Source organism: Hirundo rustica, chromosome 5, assembly GCF_015227805.2.
Source record: "Hirundo rustica isolate bHirRus1 chromosome 5, bHirRus1.pri.v3, whole genome shotgun sequence".
Taxonomy (NCBI): domain Eukaryota; kingdom Metazoa; phylum Chordata; class Aves; order Passeriformes; family Hirundinidae; genus Hirundo; species Hirundo rustica.
Genome location: NC_053454.1, coordinates 36,175,314 through 36,198,792, shown reverse-complemented (window position 1 = coordinate 36,198,792; position 23,479 = coordinate 36,175,314). Strand labels below are relative to the sequence as shown.

General features: G+C 42.1%; 1 protein-coding gene and 1 long non-coding RNA gene across 4 annotated transcripts in view; one reads left to right on the top strand and one right to left on the bottom strand.

Moving 5' to 3' along the window:
• Nucleotides 1–772: 772 nt before the first annotated feature.
• The window catches only part of LOC131378556 (uncharacterized), a 38,839-nt gene continuing 16,132 nt past the window's right edge, over nucleotides 773–23,479 (top strand). Inside the window, exon 1 of the long non-coding RNA XR_009207849.1 lies at nucleotides 773–898. This is a non-coding gene — a long non-coding RNA (uncharacterized LOC131378556). The remainder of the gene's footprint in view (nucleotides 899–23,479) is intronic.
• TET2 (tet methylcytosine dioxygenase 2) overlaps nucleotides 15,316–23,479 on the bottom strand; it is a 72,321-nt gene continuing 64,157 nt past the window's right edge. The window contains exons 8-10 of one of the 3 annotated variants that reach the window (XM_040064337.2): nucleotides 23,133–23,270; nucleotides 21,382–21,742; nucleotides 15,316–20,117 (exon numbers count right to left, since the gene is read on the bottom strand). In XM_040064337.2, the coding sequence (XP_039920271.1) occupies nucleotides 18,706–20,117; nucleotides 21,382–21,742; nucleotides 23,133–23,270 (1,911 nt within the window). In that variant the 3' untranslated portion in view covers nucleotides 15,316–18,705. Of the gene's footprint in view, nucleotides 20,118–20,883; nucleotides 21,743–23,132; nucleotides 23,271–23,479 lie in introns of all 3 variants that reach the window. The other 2 variants (XM_058420656.1, XR_005700802.2) reach the window with 2 other exon arrangements.

The window sequence follows — 23,479 nt, the reverse complement described above, 5'->3', positions numbered from 1 at the left end:
AGCTAAGACCAAGCACCAAGGCAGTTGCAGTTTAAAGATAATGTCTTTAGTTAAATAAGCTCAAGACTGCAGTTTTTTAAAAATGTAGCTCTAACCCATTTGTTGCAAATTATGACTTTCTGTGTTTGCACTGCTGGTTCCTGATGTGGGCTCATTAATAGATTATTTCCTTGTTAGCTGTAGGTAAAGCTTTGACCTAGAGCTGATTAGGGAAAAGAACTTCTGTATCTATTATCTTTTCTCTCTCATAATTAGTATAATTATGCTTCTGTGCCCCAGACAGCAGTCTCAGACAGTCTGCTGTGGAGCCACAGAAACTGTCTGGACTCCCAGAATGGGATTTTGCTGTTAAGCAAGGCATAGCTGGGTTCTGTAGTGTCAGGGAAAAGCTGAATTACACCATTACACGGAAAGTAACCAAACCAGCACAGAGAGATTTTCCTTCCTCCCCACCCAGTTAAATCCAATTAACTGTGAGGAATGAAAAAAGCAGGTTTTGTCATTTCCACTTTTTTAAAGGTAAACTGGCACACCTATGAGACAGAATCAGTCATAGGCACAGTATTTCAGTTTATTGGTGAAAATGACAGGCATTGTTGAGGAGGAGAGCACCCAGCTGAAACTGCTGTGGTTTTGACACGATACTACAGATTTTTAGTAATGTGTTCACCTGTTCTCTGTTAGCTGATTGAGAGGGTTTGCAGCTGGGGAGAGTGGGTGTGACCGGGACTAGTCTGACACTGGCTGGGGGCTGCTCTCCAGCAGTGAGGGGAGGGTTTCCCCTCTCAGGGTGCACCTGCTGCCTCTTAAGTGAAGGTACAAAACAAGAGCAAAGGAGAGGAGGCCTCTTTCCAAGGTAGAGAGCATGGCAGCTTTTAGGGGAAAACAAGCTAAGAAGGTGAGTTCAGTTTAATACCTACTACCAGTGTGTGTGGAAGGTACCAAGCAATGTAACTGGCAAGAAATCTTGAAGCTTAAAATTTGAAGGTTTTTAAGAGTGTGTTGGAGAGCAGTAACAACTGGCTTTTCTGTTGTCTCTTGTCCTTCCCACCATGTTTGCACCTCAGAGTATGTGTAACTCTTCCTTGTAGTGTGACTGCTCTGACAGGATTTAGCAAGATTTGTTCTTGATGGCCATCTTGGGTATCATTGCTCTGGTGCTGTGGAAGTGTAATTCCCATCATGAAATGGCAGCTGTGGTTGAAATGCAAAGCTCAGTAAAAGGGGAAAAGAGATTATGGTAGTAGGTGATTGTGAGGAGGCAGCAATTTAACTCCTTCCTTGGGCTCAGCCTTGGAATCTTCACCATGTGTCTTACAGTGGAGTTTTCCAGTGAGGTTGAAACAATTAGTTGTTCAGTGAGAGCAGCCTTCATCCAACTTTTTGAATTAATCTTGCAACCTGAGAGATTTGTAGTCTGAGTGCTTGTATCTGAAGTGGCGAGGGAGGCTCTAGTGTTTCATGCTCTTCATATAATGATAAATGCATGAACACCCCCTGGAAGAGAGGAGAAAGTTCAGACTCTGGGATGCTGTTTGCTTAAGTGTTAGGATACTTTCTTGGGAGCTAAGAATTATAGAATTGGATTCCCTCCCAAACAGAGAGGCTTTAAGACCTAATCTTCCACATCCCAGCTAAATGCCAAATTAGTCATGGTGTAAAAGCAGTGATTCCTGCCTTTAAAGTAGGACTAGAATTGTTTTCTTTTAATCAGAGGATGTGCATCATAGACCAGTGATGCTGCTTCTTCATAAAGACCTGAAGGTCCCAAGGAGGCTGGGCTCCGCCACTTGCCTGCATCTCCTGAGGAACCTGATTGTCTTTGGACTTTGGGCAAGCTCAGTTACTGGTGACACAGTCCAAAGCTCTGCTCAAGGCCTAGTGTTTGGTTAGACCCTGCAATGCTGCCTGTGGAGCTGCTCGAGTCCCACTGTGGCTGAACTCCTTGCTGTTAGCCCTCAGCACTGTCAGAAAAGAAATCACTGAAACATGTGAAAATATGTTGTGTAATAAAGCACCTGGTAACTGATACGGGATAGTTGGATTTTGGTTTTATGGTTGATTGTATTTACCATATGGCTTCTAAAATAAGAAATAAAAACATAACCCAGTTGGACACTTATAAAACCACTCTGGGTTGTGCTGTAACTATCTATGTTCTTTCTGTGCTTCACGTGTGATGAAATAGCCTGCGAGAGGGTCTGTAATGTCGTCCCAGGCTCCTTGCCTGGAGGCGTTCCCTGAGCCAGCCCAAGGATGGGCCGTGATGAGGGGTGTGACATCTGTTCTGGTAAAATGGGCGGGGGAATGTGAGGCTGTGATTAAGACTTCTGATGGGCCGTGAGAAAGTGAAAGGCTTCTCTATGTTGTCACTGGAAGTTGTAAAGGACTTTTGTGATGTATAGACAAGTCTGTTCCTGCATTTAACCTTTTTCAGGCTGTGTTTAAATGCTCTTAATGCTCTTACCGCTAATGATTGTCTGTTGAGATATTTTTTGGTTTTTCTGGAAGGGGGAGGGGGTTGTTGGTTTGTTTTAATACAGCATTGGTAAGACTGTTTTGTTAGTGTAATAACACGTTTTGGAAGTAAATACGTGACTGAGCGCAAGAGCTCGTGTGTTTAAATTAGGTTAGTGTCTTGAGGCCCAAGAAAACAGGTAAAACCTCCTGTCCAGGGGAATGATGCCATGATCCTGGGTTACCAAACAGAAATCTGAGATGCTGCCTGCATGTGGAAACATTTCAGGTTTCAGCTACATCTTTCCTAATTTTGGGACTGAGTTTCAGTTAAGAAGCATGAATTAGTTTATTAACTGGCTGCTACTGACCTTCTGTTTACTCATGCTGTTAATGCTTTCTGTGCCTTACAGAAGGAATCACAGCTTAGACTCTTTGGAGCTTGCAAGCATTTACTTTGGAGGGTGAAACCTGTCCCTTCAGCTGATAAGGGAGAAGTATGTTAGAAGTCTAACTATTCAAACTGAGACAGCTCCCAGTCGGGCAGGGTGGGGACTCGGGAGTGCTCATTAGCAATGGTATGTCCCAGTTCCAAAGGGGACAAGCCCAGCATGAGCAAAGCTGGCTGGAGCAGGTGAAGGAACCTGGTAATTTTACACTGTTTACACAACCTACCGCCAGTTGACCAAATAAATAAACTTGCCTGCTGACTGTATCCAGAACGAGTCAGGCTATTTTACAAGAGGTCTGTTATGGCTACAGAAGTGTAGGTGTTTTCTTCTTGTGAAAGACATTGAAAAAGGGTGGGGCTGACTTGTTTCTAATGTGTGAGGAAGTTCTGGCATTTGCTCCTTCGGTTTCCTTACCTCCCGTTTGCTAATTACATTAGAGTGTATTACTTTTTTCCTAGACTTTCTGAATATAATTTATTTTTATTAGCTATTCAGTCATTGTGCCATCTTCCAGCCCAAGGGAATGAGTCAACCCCAGGTCCATTTTAGCTTTTTCATTTTCAAGATGTTTTAAAATCAAAAATTTTCAGTTTGGGTGTGGCTCCCATGTGAGAGTACTTGGAGAAGTCTTGTTCACTGACTTTCCTTTCAAAGTATCCAAGGTGAGGGGCTTTATTGTTCATATTTTTTGTTTCTCTTAAAATGGAAGATGTAAAAGGATCACAATGCATATCAATGAATTTTGAGTCCTATATAACATCTCGGTTTAAATCCCATTCCTTGCCACTTTGTGAGATAAGCTTTTTTATTAATTTTCTTACAGGTCACAAGTATTCTTTTTATGATACTGTTTTCTGTAGGCATGGTAAACAGGTTATTGAGTTGCTATGAAGGGGGTTAGAGGGCATTAAACAAAAAGAGAGGAGAGGAATGAAGAGGGCTCATAGATATGATTCTTCTGAAAAATCTGACTGACAAGCGTTTTGGTGGCTGCAAAAGCTGATGTGATGTTCCCTTGTAGACTCCTATGTGAGCTCCTGTTGATGGTTGAAGGCTTTTGTTCGTTTCCTAGGATTAGTATCGATGGCCACAGTATTAAAGATCCACAGCAAGGAAATGTCATGAAGGCAATAAGCAGGTTTGGGCTTTTTTTTTTGGCTGATGGAAGGTAGTACACAAACGTACAATTTATTAAATATTCCACTGTGAACAGAAATAGCACAATGATGAGTAGATTTCACCTAATAGATCCCAGAATGGCATTTTATTTTTGCTTTTAAAATTTGTTTGCCAGCTGATGCTGTTGAGTCAGAGAGGTGGGCCTGGCAGAAGAGGTGACAAGCTCTGAAAGGCTCCTGCAAAGCTGCAGTCACAGTGCAGTGAGGCTTAAAGGTCTGAGACTATTGAGGGATGAGGAAAGCAAGATTTCTTAGAAGATGTAAGAGGTCTCGTAACTGATGCATAAAAGTCTGGGTGTCCCAAGCAGAATTAACAGCCTGGAAAATGGTGTTTACTAAAGACCTTCCTTCTCTGTTAGGAGAAGTCTGTTTCCATCCTGCTGTGGGGTGCATTTCTGTGTGGGACCAGAATGTTGTTAGCTCCACAAAGGTACATCACACTCTGAGGGTTGCCCACAGCCTCAGAAATGGCTTATAAAAATAGATAGACAGCATGATTGGAGGTGTTTGAAAAGCAAAAACTTTTAATTGAGACAAAAATAGCAAACTATACAAAACAAAAGAGTAAAAGCCGTGCACAGAGGATCCATACACCTGCTATCACACCCAGAAAATGCACCGAGAGTCTCCTGCTCTCCTTTAAGAATGTAATGATCAAGGTGGGGTGTTTGGCATGCTGCCCAATAGAAATAGCTGCAGTGCTTGAGTTACATTTCAAGGATCCAGTCTGTGCCTTTGTCCTGGCACAATGCCACTTACGTTGAGAAGAGCATCAAAGTTTTTGGTTCTTTGCCTTGTAAGTGAAACAAAGAATGAAACCCAAATCTTTTCCTAATGTGGGAACACCTGCTAAGGTGTGGGGGGTGCATTGCTATAGTTGTGCAGATATATCTCTTCAGCACCTGAAAATGGATGCAGAGAAGGAAATCTTCAGATCCCTGGAGGAGTTTGTAAGCTGTAGAAACTCCCAGAGCCCTGCACAGAACTGGGAGTTTTTTGGGTTTTTTATTGACATCGTGGTAGTCCCACGCTGCAGCTCTGAAAACTGAATTCTGGCTGCTGGGATCAATTTCTCTGCCATTCCCATGGATGACTTTACGCCAAGCTGGGTTCCCAGGGGCTGCTCTGTAGGTAGTGCCGTCTGGTCATGGTTTGTATTCAGGTCTCTCCTTATGAGGCCCATGGAGAAACCGGACACTCAGGAGGTTGCCTTTGCAGTGTAAACGATCCGCTTTGTCTCAGCCGGGCTCCTGCAGCTTCTAACAGGCAATGGTGAAATCGAATCCACAGCAAAAAAACAGTCACATTTTCTCTCCTCGGACTGTTCGCTCCTTCCCCTTTCTGTGTTATGCCAGAATTGTGCAGTTTTTCACTATTTCTGTTACAGTTGTGGGGTGGTGGGTTTTTGGTTTTTTGTGGTGGTTTTTTTTTTTTTTTTTTTTTTTTTTTTTGTTTGTCTTGTTTTTTGTTGTTGTTGTTTTGTTTTTTTCTGTGAGGAGAATATTGAACGAGATGGAGCATTTTCCTTTTTCTTTCTTTCAAGCCAGCCTTTCCTCTGTTGCATGCGATCCAATCAGAAATCCCCAGTCCACGTCTTACTGTGACTGGTAGCAGTTACCAGATGGTGCTTCTGGTTCAGTGTAGCTCGTGTGCATCTTGGAGTAAAAACTGTGGTATGCCTGGCTGAAGTTGTGCAAACGCTGCCTAGTTGTTGTACTGCTGACTAATGGACAAGGGTGAGGGCAGTTCACCCACTTCTGTGTCAGTTCTTACACCTTCATGGTTGTTCTGCAGCACTCTGCAGAATGGCTGCATTGTCTTGCCCTGAACTTTCCCACAAGTCCTATATCCATTGTCGTCTTAGTGCTTTCAAACTTTATGAATTGCCTTTTGGGGAGCTAGGCTGTTACGAGAGCTTCTTGGATCGTAAAAGGGCAAGAGGGTCAGAGCAGCACCGTCTGAAACAGCTCTCACTTGCTGAGCTCAGCCTTGTAAAGCAAGGCTCTGAGAAAACTCTGCATTTCATAACTAATTCCCAGAATCTCTACTGCTTATATACCAAAACTTAGGTTTTGCAGTGTATCTGCACTGTTTTGTAAGCAATCAAATTTTTTTTTTTTTTTAAGGCTTACTTTGTAAATCTGTAATTGGGGGAAGGGAAAAAAAAAGATGTTTCAAGAGTTATGGGAATGGATGTTACTGTAGCCTGATCCACAGTTAGTCTGCACTGAAGTACTTCCCAAAGTGGCCAGCTGAGTGTTGGCTAGTTAATGTGAGATGTTAAAAAGAAGCTGAAGTACCTGTTTATATTCCAATAAGCAGGTGGCTTTCCAAGGTTTTCAGCATGCACAGCTTGAAACCTTTTAAGGTTCCAAGAGTTTGTAGTGTATTTGGCCACGTATTTTCTACAGACTTCAAGATTTGCTTCATTCTTTTGCAAAATGTTCTTAGTTGGAAGGGACCCACAGTGATCATCAAGTCCAGCTCTAAAGGCCCTTCAGCGACAGTGATGGGGGGGATTTGCTTTCTGCAGGCATGGATTTGCACTCAAGGAAGAGAATTTCAGTGTCTTCACCTCTAATTGTCTTACCCTAATGGGCCAAAGAATGCATTTGAGTAGAAAACACCTTTTGCCCCTGGCCATTTGCAATCCCCATCAGCTCTTTGAGGTCAGTGCTGATAAGTTGGGATAAGGCCTTTCTGCCTGCAGTGCTGTCAGCCAGTGGCAAGATGCACTTTTCAGGCTGACATTTGGGGCAGTTTACTGCAAGCTGGTAAATTTTGCAGAGGGGGCTGCTTTGTTTAGTGTTTCATGCTGTTATTTCCAAACAAGGGAATACAGTGTACCTGTAATGCTGAGAGCCAGTCCTGTTACACTCTTCTGGCTGTTGAGGCAACTGCAAGCATGGTTCTTGAATTGTGTGGCACATCTCCAGCTGAAAGTTGATTTGGCCGGTGGTGTTTGGATAGTTCCACTTGCCAGTACTTGATGTGATTAGAATTGGAAAGGAAACCATTTTGTATGGGCTTTTACTGGAGAAAAAATAGTAAGTAGATCTGCATCTCTATTTCTGTGGGGTTTTTTTTTGTTTGTTTGGTTTTGGTTGGGTTTTTTTGTGTGTGTGTTTCGGGTTTTGGTTTTTTTTCATTTCAGCCTCTTTCCCATCTTTTGGTGATGCACATAGGATTATGGGTCATAGTGAAATATTTGATTGATCATATTACGAAAAATCAACAAAAAAGCTGTCAGTTTTGTGCTGCCTACTATGTATGCGTTGCTCAGCATTGTGTACAAGAAGAAAATACCTTGAGGTGCCCAATTATAGCAGCAGTAAGGGGAAATTCAGAAGAGTAATTTTGGCTTCCTTTTGCCTTTATGTTAGCCTCTGAGCGAGTGGCTGTTCCACTCCTTTCAGATTTCACAGCAGCAAGAGCACTAATGGCAACTGTGCAATCCTGACTTCTCGTGTCTATGAGACTGAATCAATGCTTTTCCTTCCACATTTAGTAAAACAATTTTACATGCACACTGAGCAGCTATTCTTGTCTATACCTGCTTTGAGATGGACTAGATGAGATGAAAGATTTTATAGAAAGCCATATCTTTCACTCATTCTCCCTTACCCACCCTTTTCCTTTTTCTGTTTTTTTTAATAAAGTGCTTGACAATGGAACAGTTCTCTAAAGGAGGTACTTTTAAAGCAAAGATGAGGAAAACCCAAGTGTCTTAATAGGGCTTACCTCATAAGAGTGGAAGTTTAAAGCAGGAAAAAAGAAAGTTAACATAAACAGAAAAAAAGCAGTTAAGCTTGCCCAGTTCAAGCATGCAAAAATCAGGTGTTGTTACCACAGTATTCAAACACTTAAATTGATTGTTTATTCCTGTAACATTCCTGTGTGGTTTGGAGCAGAACTTTTGGAAGTGACCTGTGACCTAGAAACTGAGTTTAGGGGCTTGGATACCTAAAGTAGGTTTTAAGTAGAGTTTAGATGCTGCAGTCTGTCTATTCCCTGTTCAGTCACTACTTAGCCTTGGAGGTGAGGAACCTCCCTGACATCTATGAGCAGCTGGATTTTCCTTTCGTACACACCTGGGAGTGCTTAGAATGAGAGTCCCACAGCCCAGCTCATAGGGAAATGTCACCTGACCCCAAAATGAAGAGTTTCTTTGCCTAAGTTGTGATCAAAGTAGACTCATTGCTCAGGGGAGCCAAGCTCCTGACAAGCATCACACCTCTGTTCTAGCTGATTTTAAATTGTAGCTGGGAAAGGAGGGAGCCTACAGGGGAAGGTGCTTGCCTGTGAAGAGGAAGGCAGGGGTCAAGTGCTATTTCTGAGCACTGTCTTTTAATGTGCTCTTTAATATTAACATTACATCCATAAGCAGAAATGAGAACAGGCAGCAAAGCTCTTCATTCTCATACTACAGAGTCATGCTTCCCTGTGTAGGCATTGTTCTCTCCCTCTGGCCCAGCACATGCATTATTATAATTTGGGTTGAGTGGCAGGAGGAATCCTCTTCCTGGAGGAGAGGCATGTCTTGGAGTAATGCTCTTTCCTTTGCACTGAAGGCTTGAATCTCTTCTGGCAGTCATTTAAAAACAGTGACCATGCTTCCCAAGAGGAATCCAACTGCATTTTGGAAGATGTTTGTGTGTGTGTGTGTGGTAGGCAAGAGATATCCTTCCAGCCTCTGTGGCAAGAGGTTGTGTAATGTATAATCTCTCTTTTTAACTGTAGTTGATCAGTGTTAACTGAACAGGCAAGCACTTTGTTTGCTCTTTTGAAGGAGTAATTTGGCAGTACTTGCTAGCAGCAGGGCCTTCCATGGGTCAAACAGTGTCTGCTCACTGCTTGGTTTGTGCTTTAGAGGCAAACAGGCAGGAATCACATGTGCAGCAAACCTTTGGTTGGTTTATCACAAGTATAACACATTACCCTCCTAAAAGAGGGAATTGGCTTTCCTAGAGTGACAATCCATGGCTTTCCTTGTAGAAAGATCTTCACAGTATAACTTAACAGCCACATGTCACTTGTGACTATCAACTGGCAGCAAACTGCTTTCTTAGGAAGAGGAAGAAAGTGGCTCTAATATTCCCAGCTAATTAAATGTCAGCTGTACCTGACCATATGCATAGGGAGGAATAACCCCATGCACAGGCTGGGGGTTGATCTGCTGGAAGCAGCTCTGTGGAGAAAGGCCTGGGTGTCCTGGTGGAGAACAAACTGTCCATGAGCCAGCAGTGTGTCCTTGTGGCCAAGAAGGCCATTGGCATGGTGCGCTGCATTAGGAGGAGCAGTGCCACAGCTCGAGGGAGGTGATCCTGCCCCTCTGCTCAGCCCTGCTGAGGCACATCTGGGGTGCTGTGTCCAGCTCTGGGCTCCTCAGCACCAGAGGGACATGGAGCTCCTGGAGTGGGTCCAGCAGAGGCCACAAGGGTGATGAGGGGACTGAAGCATCTCTTATGAGGAAAGGCTGAGGGAGCTGGGCCTGTTCAGCCTCGAGAGCAGGCAACAGAAGCCTCAGTGTTTATAAACATCTGGAGGAAGGGGATGGAGCCGGGCTCTGCTCAGTGATGCCAAGCAATAGGACACAAGGCAATGGGCAGAAACGCATGCACAGGAAATTCCATGTGAACATGAGGAGGAACTTTTTTACTGTGCAGGTGACTGAGCACTGGAACAGATTGCCCAGAGAAATCGTGGAGTCCCTCTCACTGGAGATACTTGAGAATCCTCTGGATACAATCCTGTGCCATGTGCTCTAGGATGACCCTGCTTGAGCAGGGAGGTTGGACCAGAAGAGCCATGGTGGTCCCTTCCAGCCTGAGCCATCCTCTGTGATAGGTATACTCACCTGTGTATCTGGGTAGTTCCTTAGTGCCTAACTGAAAAATCCATTAAAGAGAGAATGTAAAAATACTCGCTGGATTCACAGAAACTTGTTCTCTTCAGGCTTTGTGAAGTTTTCTTCTTTCCCTTGCACTTAAAATGTGTTTTTCTGTGGGGAGTCTGAGAATGTGTAACTAAGCTGCTTGTCTGGCTTTCCCAAGGAAGCAGCTGCTGCTGTGCAGCAACAGAGAATGTGGTGGAGAAGGAGGCAACGCTGCTTTTTTCATGTAACAGGCACAGCTGCAGGAGATCTGAAACCTTGTGGCTACACTTGACCTGGTTTCCTTGTCAAAAGCACATCTGGTTTTCAACTTGATTTAACTTGGAAACTATGTTCTGCCTGTGCTGGGCCTAAGAGTCCTGAGATGCAAATCCTTCTGTAAAGTGCCAGTGTGTTGCTGCTGGGAAAATTATCAAGAGAGCAGATCTAAGTGTTGTCTTGGTAGTCCTATGAGAGAGTCTCACCTTTGTCTTGTGACTGGGATTTGTGCCTTGCAACTTGAGTGCTCCAGGAACTGTCAGACACCCTTCTCTTCCCTCTACTGCTTTGGTATCACCTGGCATCCCTTCACAGTGGCATTGTCTCACTACAGGTGGCTTTACTCTGTGCTAGTATTCTTGCCTGGCATTGTGGACAAGAGGAGCCCAGAGTGTCCTCTGCAACACATGTGCATTGTGCCACAGACTTGGTCCCTGTCTTCCCTGGAGCAGCTCAGCTGAGGAGTTTGTGCAGCTCGGCTAAGGCTCCTGCAGGAGCTGGGTGAAGGTGGAAACAGGCTGCTCTTGGTTGCATCCTGTGCCAGAGGTACTGAAATTCTTTCATGCAAATAAGCAATCGTTTTCATCTTGAGAGCTGGGAGAATTAATGCTTGCAAACTGCAGTCCTCTGACAAAATGCTCGCTTGCTTCTGGTATGGAGAGTGTTCACAGAAGAGGCAGAGGGGAGATTTGCCAGGATTGCTGATTATAAAACTGTATAAATTCCTGAAAAGCAAGTCTGAAGTTTTAAAATCTGCCTTCTGCCTATAACAGGATACAGTCCCTTCCAGTATCCTGTCTTAGGAAGGCTGTGTGGATGCTGCAAATGTTCGAATACAGATCCAGTGTTTGGAGTCTGGATGTTTTAAACCAGGGCCTGAACTGAAGGGCTGTCATGCAAAACACATGCACTGGGGTGGCAGCAGAGGATGGAACAGCTAATAGATGTTTTCCCTTTGCTTGACATCTGCCACCTTCCCCCATGCCAACCCTTCCTCTGTTTATAGCAAACCATTTGCTCTCATTAATTAGGACTGGATTGCTGCCATCTGACCAGCTTTGTGCCTGTACAAATGTTAACAAAGCCAGGACTACACAGGTGGGGAGAAGGGCCAGTCAGAGATCTGTTGCATCTGTTTGGGGAGGGATAGATGGGCGAGGAAATGCCGCCCCCCCTCCCCCCCTTTCCAAATCAAGCACGTTGGCCTACAACAATAATTGAAATGCAGACTGGGAGCCCCAGGATACCACTTTACCCAGCCCTTTCAAGAGCAGACTGCACTTTAAGCCATCCCCTCCAGTTAAATCTCTTTACCAAAGTGGTCTGTATGAAGCCTTACATACAAGAAGATAATGGTGCTGTCATTTTTACAAATAATCACAATGGGAGCATAAAAATAAGAGGAAGATGATTACGCCTGAAAATGCAATGAGGTTCCAGTTGCTAATGCAGTGGAAACTGAAAGAAAGCTGAACCACAATCCCAAGCTCTTCCTGCCAGGCTGGCTTTTCTGCTGTGATTTAGGAGTGTACAGCTGTGTTGCCATGACATTAGGAGGAAATGTACCTACTCTGGGAGGATTTTCCTTATGTAAAATACTCTAAAGACAAAGGATTTAATGTGGTAGTTGAAGCAAATCTTGAGTGGGAGTAATGGGTTAACTTAGGTTGGCTTGGCTGGGTTGTAAAAGAAAAATCCCTGTAAACCTTCCTGTGGCTGCCTCCAGCAGTGATATTCTGCTGCTGGGACCATGAAGCAAGAGGGTGGCGCTGGTTTTAGCACTGAGGATTAAACCCCATCTTAAAAGGAAGTAGAACAGCAGGCTTCCCTCACTCCTTCATATAATGGTGAGAGGTGTTTCTTTGTGATGTGGGATGGAGGGGCTTGATGGGATGTGCTTGTGTGTACCTCAGAGTACTTCAAGCCTTTTAGAATGATGATCAGAATCTGTTCAGACACGGAGGATCTGAGTGCCAAAGTTGTGAGTACTCCAAACTTGAACTAATGGCAAAATGGTTTTGGGGAAGAAAGAATGGTGCCTTGTTCTCACAAACTTGCAAGGAAGGAGACCTTTTGAAGTCAAGAGTAAAGAGATTTTTAAACAGAAAAGCCTTGGAGATGTTTTTACAGCATGTTCTAGAAAGTATGTCATTCCCTTCTCCATGGCCTAGCATCTGAGGATCTGTCCTTTGTGTCCTCTGCATGGACAGGGGCCCCTGGCCCCGACTCTGCTGCAGTGACAGTGTGGTGTTGGTCTGGGGCTTAAGCCCCATGTTGTAACATCCAAGTCAAGTAAGCAGCTTCCAGCTTCAGTGTTCTCCCATTGGAAAGGACAGAAGTAGATCTTTAACAGACCTCTTCCTTCTTTCTCACGTTCTTGCCCCCAGTGCAAGATTTTTCTTCCCCCCCAAAAATGAGCTTTTTCTTTGTTTTTTTTCTTTAAATCACCAGAACTTTCTGACCTGATGACAGATATTCCCTTTGCTGGTTAGAAGTGAGGCAAGTAAAACATAGAGCTGAATTGTCTCCCAAGTTCTGCAAGAATCTCTCCCAGCACAATATTTTCCCTAATTAAACTAACTTAGGGAATCATTTACAGGTCACAGTAAATGGACTCAATGCATAAACATAGTTGGAAAGCAGTGTCTCTCTGAGTGATGCAAGGAGAGCAGTCATTGTGGCTCATGGGTTGGTGGGGGTAGAACTGTCAGTCCTCTGAGACAAAATGTGCCTCAAAATTATTAGTTCTATCTGCATTAGGTAAACAGAGTCGAGCGTAACAGGAACTTGACAGATGCATCCTTTTCAGGAAAAAGAAATGTTACTGTGTCCATTAAATAGCAGAGTATTAATTTGCTGCTGAGATGGTATGTGTCAGTTTTAGTATCAGTGCTGCTGGATTACCAGCAAGCCTTTGCAGGTTTGGGGTGGCACTCCACACGTAGAAGTAACAAAGGGCTCTGCTGGCAGGGCCTTGCTCTTGGGAACAGCCTAAGGGCAAGAGAATGTGGATTTCTCCTCAAGAGAGGCTTTGTTTTGCTGACAGGGTAAACCACAGGGTTCATGTTAAATCCATGGTCTTGTTCCTCTGCTTGGAGCTTTGCTTGAGTGAAGATTTGAGCTTTTCTTAAATATTGCCTATTTGAAAGTGTGTTGAAAGTGTGCATCTGGAGAAACCACCATTGCCCACGAGTTAATCCCTGCCTTCTGTAAGTTGCTTTGCTTCTCCAAGAGAAATCTGTTATGTTTTTCTTTCATCCTTTCTGTATTGGATACTTTTCCATACCTCTGAGCATCATCACCTGTTGCTCTTAATTTTTGCTTGGGGTTTGTTCACCCTGGTTTGGCTTGTCACCATAGGCTTTCCAGTCATTCCCAAAGAAAGCTGTATTGTCCTCTCTCTGAGATGTCGAAAGGTGGGAAGTGACAGAACAGATAGGGAGTGGAAGAGAAAAGGTGAGGCAGAAGCTACTCGGATGCTCAGCTGGGCATTCCAGTTGTAACCACTGTGTGGAGGCTACAGCCAGTGGTTTGAGTGGTGACAGTGAGCGGTGCCTTGTCATGGCCCCCCGAGGCACAGCAGCAGACTGCCCAAATCTGGGGATGGACCTGTGTTCCTAGGACAAGTGCCATGGGGAGGTCTGGTTTGACTTCTCTGCAATCTTGATCATGCTGTGCCATATTAGCACCTCTGGAATGAGATGTCTGGAAGTGCACTGAAGAAATTATGCTGAAAGGCAGCCAGTGGGGATGTTCATTAGTAGCAGGACTCTTTTCCAAGGAAGGCTGAAGGGCTGCGAGAGCTCTGTTAAAGCCCATGCCTCCATCTGTTCAGCTGGCTGATGCAGCGAGTGCACCTGTGCACAGAAAAGAGCAGCACTTGGCTGCTGCAGGATGCTAGCCTGCCTCAAGACATTCCCATCTGGGAATACACTGAGAACTGGGTGGGGAACATTACTGAGTTTTAAATCACCACATTCCCAAGACACTGGGTGATCTGAATGTGCATAGCAGAGGGGCTTTCCAAGGTGTGTGGTGTTGATGGACGGGGTGACCAGTGCTGACAACAAACTCGGGCTCTTAAAAAAGGAAGCTTGAGAATTCTTGCAATTGTCACAGAAACATTTTGCAGCTGTGGAGAGAGCAATTTCTGTCTTTTCCACAGAATGGGTTATTTCAGAATTCAGTCCTGATAACCCCTGAAGTTAAACAAAAGGACCAGGAGAACAAACTTTTGTCTGATGCCTCCAAGAATGTCTGTTCTGGTATTGATTCAGAGGCACTTTCTTGCTGCTTCTGCTTTTATCTAGCTTGTGAGTGGTTTAGATTATACCTGAGGTTTTCAGCTTCTATAGTTTTGGGGTTTTTCTTGGTCACAGAATAATTTAGGTTGGAAAAGACGCTTAAGGTCATTAAGTCCGACTGTAAACCTACTCTGCCAAATCCACCAGTAAACCACGTCCCCATGTACAGGTCTTTTGAATAGCTCCAGGGATAGTGACTCAACCACTTCCCAGGACAGCCTTTTCCAATCTTACAACTCTCTTGGGGATGAAATTTTTCCTAACATCCTGTCTAACCCTCCCCTGGCACAATACTATTTGTTGAAGCATCCCACCATTTGGGAGTGATCTGAAATAAAGTAGAAAAATGCTTAACCAGGTACAGCTAAATACCTTAAACCAAACCAATGAATGCTTAGAGTCACCCCCTTCTGCCTCTGCTAGGTGTGCATTTGTGGCTGTTACTTGAGCAGCGAATATGCCATATTCATTTGTGTACACAAACACCAATGGAAAACCAGTAGTTGAGCTCTACTGTCTCTTCCTGCCCATAAAAATGCTTCCCTCCTTCCCTATAAACACAGTTTTTATGGACCAGTAGCCTGGGCTCAGCAGCCTGTGTCCCATCTTGTTAGAGGTAAGAGTCAAAGCAGAACTGGGGATAAATGTCATGCCTAGGCTTCCTGTTTTGAAGTCCCTAGTGATGCACTTTGTTTGACCGTGATGCCTGCTTTGTTGTTAGCTGGTGAAAATGACGAGGAAAGACATGTTTCTGCAAGACAGACTTAGAGTGCATTAAATAAATATAAATTTTATTAAAAACACCCACATCTCAGCGTTATCAGGAATGATATAATAATAAACAGCTTTCAAATAACCTGCATTACATTACAATACTTACAGTATTTATAACCATCCTCGGATTCTTTTTATAGACATACCAAACATCTCATGAAAATGAATGAAACTAAAGTAAAAAAACAAGTAGAACATAAGCATAGAAAATGCACACAGAAGTTCATTACCTTAGTGTCAAACTGCTGAAGTTTCCTACACAAGTTAACCACTAGCTTTAGAAGTGAACTTCATACTGCTGTGCGTCAATCAGGATGAAAAATTCATTCAAGTAAAGTTGACAACTCTCAGAAGCATCTTCAAGTATGGCTATAGTCAACCTGATAATCCTATACAAGCAACTCTGTCTGCTTTGTCATTCATTCCAACTGAGGCAGGGTTCTGTACACCAAAAATTACAGCTCAGGTATTTACAATACAAAACTGATTCACCAACTAAGCTTCCTGCTCCTGCTGCCAGCAGTTTGGCAAATGACAGTGCACGGCATATTAACCAAACATCTACTATGAATTACATGAATTATATAGGATTTTTAAAAAATCACCAAAAGATGAATATATATCATGATTTACTTAATCTGACATATAACCGTATTATTTTTTTTTCCCAAAAAGGCAAAACTTTTGTTTTAATGAGTGGGTAAAGTCACAGACCGAGGAAAAAACAAAATTGCCATAATAAATATTTGACCATTAAACCCAAAGGCCTCCTTTGATTTACTTGAGTTAGGTTGAGATTCTGTTGGATAGAATTTCTTTTGACCAAACTTAATCTTACAGTATATTGCACAAGATATAGCTGGGACGTGGAGGTTTGCATGTTTAGGGAAGCCCTTGTACAGACTGTACCTTTTTATATTTTATTTTATTCATTACAGTATTCAAGAAGCCTTGTTTAGAGAGTGACTTGAACAACTCTAGCAAACAGTCACTTGCCAAACCCCTGCCTTACATTTTTCCCTTTAATCAGCTCAGTGCATTCTACTTTCTTTTTGTTTAATCATTTGAAACAGTCAAAACATTCTAAATCTCTTAAACACTTCTGTTACGATAAAGAGCTAACAAATTTACAAAATTAGTTTTAGTTACACAATACATGTACAAGAAAAATAAGAGAAGGGATTCAAAAGAAAAACATTAAATCCCTGAAACAAAACAAAACCAAAAAACCCAAGAATAATATATTTAACCTACAACAGCTTTACATACACACAGGTGACACGTTGGCATAGGAGAACATGAGCTGAAATATCCCTGAATTTTTAGAACCAAAAAAAAAAAAAGAATAAGCAAGTTGAAGTTCAAGTTATACTTGCTAAAATGTCAAGTATTGAGAGTTTTTTTTGTTTAGTTTTTTGTTTGTTTTTTTTTCAAAGGCTATCGGGGGAAAAAGATGGTATACAATATATAAACTTTCTTTCACACTCAGTTCAATATCCTATTGCCAAACTAGTGTTGAGGTATATGACAAGTAGGAACATCACTCAAACCTTTTAATGTATTTTTAGCTCACATTATGATATATTTGTAGCAGGCTGAGTAGCACCATGATGTGAATTCAGCTCAAAACCCAAATATATATAGATTTAATATTTTTACAGTACTAAAATACTAAAGCATTGCGTTAAAAAAAGTCTTGTTTACAATTTAATTTACTATACAACTCTCCTGCTTTTTTTTTCTTAATAGAAATTAATGATTTAAAACCACCACAGCAAGCCAGCTGCCTATTTTTTTTTTCTATTAATCAACGGAATCGTACAGAACTAACCCTGTTTCATTCATCTTGTGTAGGCATCGGTCTGCTCAGTCTTCCTGGAAAAGAGGCCACTTGCACCAAGAAATGACTTGCACCACAATGTACATAATTATCAACACAAAAGCAGTTCTGCCATTCCATAGTGGGAGCGCACAGATCTCTAGAAACAGCAGAAGCCCAAGCTAACTAGGTGTAGTTCGTTGCATGCTGCTAATTATCACCTGTGGTTAATATAAAATTCTTTCCTTAAAACTGTACATACTTGAGCAATGAACTTGTCATAATAATTGTAGAAAACAGTTTACAGTATAGCTGTGTGAGATGAGCACCAGAAAAAAATGTGTTTTGTGTACTAAAGTATTTATTCCCTTATATCCAGTAAGCCCCATTTTTACCATAGCTGACTGTATTAAAAATGGATATGTAGCCCACTAGCTGATGCATGGCTAAACCAAAAGTATTTAAAAGCTTTTTTTAGTTTAAAAAAATTATCTTTGCATTTTAAAATCAAAGTAAACTTTTTTTTTTTTAATGTCTTAGTACCTTAGCATTGTTCAAGTTGCCAAGCTTAGGTAGACAAAGTGCTTTTGAAACACTATTTAAAAAAAAATATCTCTCTATTTTATCGTCCTTTTCTAGGACTTGACTGGATGAGCAAAATCCAGAGGTCTTTGTAATTCCCATATGTTAAAAACTAAGCTTATTTTAACACCAGGTAACTTCAATACATACATGAATGAAAAGGTCCTCCTCCCTGTTGCTAAAGAACATTTGACTACATCATTGATACTTTGTTATAAAGGCATTAACTGTTTGATAAAATAAAGACACCATTCTCTTAGATAGCACCATGGTTTTAGAATATTCAAACAAATTCAGTGTTTTGCTGTGTATTTGTTTTATACTTATCTATTTTGTTAAATAAAATCAAAAGACTATTAAGAGTACAGTAAAAACTGCATGTTAAAAAGCCATAATTCCAGTATTTCAGTACATCATAGATTCAGCACCAGATGTTATTTTAAGATTCCTGCAGTTGTAATACTACAGCATTATTTTTTAGGGTTTTTTTTGCTCCTGTTCCATGACTATGCAAACTTGATGACATTAAAAGTGGCCACAGATGTGCAAAACTATAAGGAAAAAAAATCCATTTGCAGATTATCTCTTTCTGTAACAGAGCCAGTGTTTTCCAATGTAAATTGTGAAACACTTTGTTGTGTTCTCTCTTTTTTTCTTTCCTTTTATTTTCTTCTTGTGTGGTGTTTTTGTTTGTTTGTTTGGGGTTTTTTTGTGTGTGTGTGTGTTTTGTTTGTTTTGTTTTGTTTTTTGCATAGGATGCTTTGGTCTTGTTTCCTACGTGCAATCTGTGACCACTTAAAAATCAGTGGAAAACAAGTGCTCTAGTGAGATTTACCTCTTTTTGCTGGTGAGCTGAGGCTTCTTCCACCGATGAGTTCCATAAAAACCCTGTTTTCTTCTCCACCCTTGCCTTCCACGAAACCTAAAGCACCTACTACCCTAGTGACAAGGTGTTGTTTCAAATGAGGTAACCAACCAAGGTGTGAAGTCAGATATATCGGTTGTAAGGCCCTGTAACCCGTGTAAAGGCATATGGAGATGTGGTTATGGTGGAGTCCGTGGTGACCGACAGTGTCCTTTGTGCCAGGGACTTGATGAAGTGCAGGTATGTTGGCTCAGAGGGCTCATGGGGCTCCGCAGGCTCCCTCTTGGCTTTTTTGCCGTAGGATTTCTGAGGCACGTAGTCTGGGCCGTACTTCTCACATTCCTCTTCTTTCTCTCTTGCCTTCTCAGCCATCTTTGCTTCCCACAGAGCCAGACCGTGTTTTGGCTCATTCATGCTCTTGTGCTGGTAGAATACAAGGGATATTCTGGTGGGATGGTTCCTGTTGGGATTTTTTAAGGGAGTCGTTGCATGGAGCTCGCGTTTTGCACACTCTATGAGAATTGACCCATGAGATGGAGCAACTGCCACTCCTCCAATTTCTGGATCCAGAAAGTTCTGCTCACTATCTGACCAGACTTCATCGGGATCCTCTGCTTTTTCTGGATTCAGCACGTCAGTTTTATCTAAACCACCCTGGGGAGTTGTCCTGTCATGGTTTTGACCTGGAAGCATGTTAGACAAACCATTAACTGCATGTGAAATAATTTCATTATCCTTATTTTGGAGATGCAGTGAATTAGGAGGACCACTAAACATACTTGGAGCAGAATGGTAGTCATGTGATAAATGTGGAGGGGGTTGCATGTGATGATGTTCACCTGTTTTACTCATGGAGGTATAATCCATGCTTGGATTACTCAGATTAGATTTTAACCTTGAGGCAACCTCCATAAAATGGCCATTGGCCTCATGGGTTGAGTAAGAGGAAAATGACCCTACGTGGTGTAAATTTGGTCTAATGGTGCAATTACTGAAGGAGTCTACCTGCATATTTTGGTTTCCATAGTTCAAGTACTTGGGACCAAAACTCTGGTTATTCCCAAACCTATGCTGGTATAATGTTTGAATGGGTGGTAGACTTAGTTTAGACATATGGTCTTGGCTCTGGCAACTATACAAGTCGATGTGCTGATGCTGGGAAGAGTAGGAGCCCAAGTAAGAGGGGCAGTTGTCCATAGCTATGTTTCCATTGCATTGGTAGGGGGGATATTGGTTATTTTGACTTAAAGATCCTGAATAAGGGTTCATGGGACTGGAAGAATTCAAATAAGACCCCGCAGACTGTGATGAGGTTGTATAGAGGTTCATGGGATTGGACCCTCCATATGGATCTGAAGTGTACGAAGAGTTTGGATAAGCATTGGCTGGATTAGGCAACCTTCCATAGAGATTTGCAGAACCTGACCCCGAGTAAGAGTTAATGGAATTTGGTTGAGGATTGTTAGGGAGAGAGCGCTGTGGATGTTGCTGCTGCTGCTGCTGTTGTGTGGCTGGTCCTGAAAGGCGTAAAAGATCTGTAGATGTAAAAAGGAAAAACAAACAACCACACAACAAACAGGCTTTTTAAAAAAAGGCCCCAAACCAACCAACCACCCAACAAATTTAATACTTTATATGATATGTCTAAGAAAAGTAGATTCATCAACAGCTACTCCCTTCTCATATCTCAAACACCATCCTTTAAGAGGCTGAATAAATACTAAGGCTACCTTTCCTTTTTGGCCTATATCCAACGAGATCAGATGCTAGTGGACGTGGGGAAAAAGACAGTGCAGCCTGTTCAGAGTCACATGCACAAAATCCAAAGAGTTGAATCATCTTTTAAGTAGCCCATGAAATGGAGCATCAAAGTGCACCCAAAGAGCCATGCACAAAGTGACTTTCTTTTCTCCAAGAATAAATAATTCTTCTCATCTACATGAATAAAACTGACTGCAAGAAATGTCCCTAGCAGTATGTTAAAACCAACAGTCACTGATAGACAGAACAGTGCGTTAATAAGTGACATTAACTGAAGACATAAGAGCAAAAATACCATTCATTAAAGTGCAATGACATCATTTAATGGTCGCAGCCCTTGCCTGGGTCATGGGACAGCTGACTTCTATTCATAGGTATTTCAGTGACCTTCGGGGTGGCCCTGTATGCTTTTTTCCTCTCTGGGAAAACTGCAGCAAGAATAAAATAGTTATAATATATAACTCCTTTTAGTTATAATAGTGATAACTCCTTTGCTCAGGACTCTCAAATTTGCTGCTGAGAACTGACATAAACACTTACTCCACTATGGAAAACCTGCTTTGCTTTTGATCTTGAGGCGGAGCGTATAAATAGTGGTAAAGAGGTTATGCTTGCATCTCCTGAAATTAGGAGGATCTCTGTAACAGTGGCAGACATTGAATGATGTGTAGGTCATTCTTTGGCAGCAGCACCACACACTTCTCTTCATGGCTTCTAGCACTACCAGTCCTTTAAAGATACTTTACAATACACTGGATGGCAAGCAGAGTTTGTTTCTAGATTTTTACAAGTGTTTACTGTCCAACAGGAAACGGTTTCTCATTGCAACTTTTCTTTATTTTTTCTTCTCTGGAGTTGTACCAAATTTGGCACTCTAGATTTTATATAATACTGACATTCACTTTCAAGAAATCTCTTGCCTTTTTAGTTCAATACATTCTTGGACTGAAAATAATGGTTTTCTTGAGGCTGGTTATAACTGGCCCTGATTTGTAAGATGTTTACTACTGCTGACCCCACTCAGATTCCTGTGTTTACCTGCCAGCTGCTTTGCATGACCTGCTGCTTCAGAGGTGCCTTGCTTGTTGCGTGCTGCAGCAGACTTCTCTCTCTCAGCTTTGCTAGACCCGTTTTCCAAGGAGGAAAGCTTTTCTGCAGCTGCTTTCTTTGCTTCTAGCTTCCTTTGCCGACAGGTCTTAACAGGCTCTGCTAACATCCTTACTTTTCGTCGAAAGGAAGTAAGGACCTGGATGCTGCCGTTCCTCTTCTTCTCCTCCTGGCCCTCAGTGCTTCCAAACTCATCCACATCAGAGACTTTGTATAGTGGGAGCACATGGAGCTGCTCATCTTCTGGTGTTTGGCCAATTTCACGATTGTCTTCTCTAGTCAGTGTGCAAACCTGTTAGAAAAGTGTATTAGAGATCTGAAACTCTACCTCTGCATTGTGCCTTGCCCTGACACTGTCAGCGCTGGCATTTGGCAAGTTCTTTGTAAACTGTAAGTTTCTGTGCAATTTTTGCATATCACAACAAGCTGCAATTTTAATTTCTTTCATCACTTTGTTGGACAGTGTAAAAGAAACAGGTGTATAGATATCTATTTCTTTTACTTGTGCTGAAATGAACAGTATAGTTAGGGATTACCCTCATGTGAAATAAACTCTGTGATCCATTTTACTGTGGCCAGAGAGCTAAAGCAGTGAAATCTGTGACTTTGTATTCACCTGAAGATTCTTCCACTACAATACATGAGGTAGCTACCTATTAGAGAGGGTGTGCAATGTAACACACTCAAGTTATACAACATAAGTGTTATACTTCACACCCCCTTACAGTGTAACTGTAATGTTAATAAAACAATTTAGGGGAGTTACTTTTGTCATGCAGCAAGTCTGACGTATTAGTTCTAGCTAGAACAGGTGTTGGGAGGATCTTTGTGGAAAAAGATGCTGATAGAGACATATTCTACAGCAAAATCATTGTCCCAGCCTTGGGAAGAAAGCTCAGCTGGAAATGTACATTCTATTGGTAGTGATTAACTGGTGAATTAAGTCAGACCTGGATAACAGAAAAAATTCAGTTTGAATTAAAAAGGCAGATACTCTCTTTGGTTGTAATAAGAGCTGCACTGTGAATCTAGGCAGCTGCTTCAAACTACAGCCTTTATGATTATTCATAACTGAAGAGTATTCTTTTCTTTGTTTGGTCCAACTGTTTTGTCACAGAAATAATCCAATACACATTGAAATCCAGCTTACTTTTCTAGTATCTTCTGCAGAACTTCTGCTGTACCTGCCAGAAATCAGAACTGAGGAGAGTAAAGGGTACATGGACTTGCAGACTTTCTGCTCATGCAAAGCAGGAATAAAACCATGAATTTCCAGAACTATCTCAGAAAGGAGTTGTTTTTATTTCCATTTTACCAGAAGATATAATCCAAAGTTGTTAGAAAAAGAAGGGTTTCAAGAGGACAAATATGAACCATTTTGTACCAGGAACACTGAAACAGGCATTTCAGCTCTGCTGGGACTTTATTTCCATTGTCTCCACAGTTCCTCTTTTACTAGGTCTGTGTTAAACCTTTTTTTAGTATGCTGTAAGTCTCATTTATTTGAAAGAAAAATGTGTAGGGGGTAATAAGTTAGCTTAGTTACTGCCTATTGTGTTTTTGTTGATTTTTTAAAAATTAATTGGCATTTTGCAGTATAAATTTAAATAGAGAGGAGATAATGATTCAGTCTCACGAGCTGAGGGCTGGAGTGAGGAGGCTGTTACACATCCCAGACTTACCAGAGTGCTCCCATTTTGCATATTATGCAAGTCTCTGTGAGCATGAGCGCAGAAGTCGAGGCAGGCGGTGACCCCTGAGAATGGGCGACCTTCCTTCAAACCCAGGCGGCACTCGGGGGCTCTGTGTTCATACTCAATCTGGAGAGACAGGACAGGTTTCACTGGGTGCTCCAGGACGCCAAGTGCATAAGGAATGCTCTGCTGTGACAAAGGGCAGGTCCCCCTTGTGTCTTGGAGTTGACAACAAACACATCTTGAAAGCAAATAAACTACAGCAATTTGATGGCTGTTTCGTATCCATACTTCATTCTTTGCTGCTTTTTTCCCTGGTACCATCAGTCTCTGGC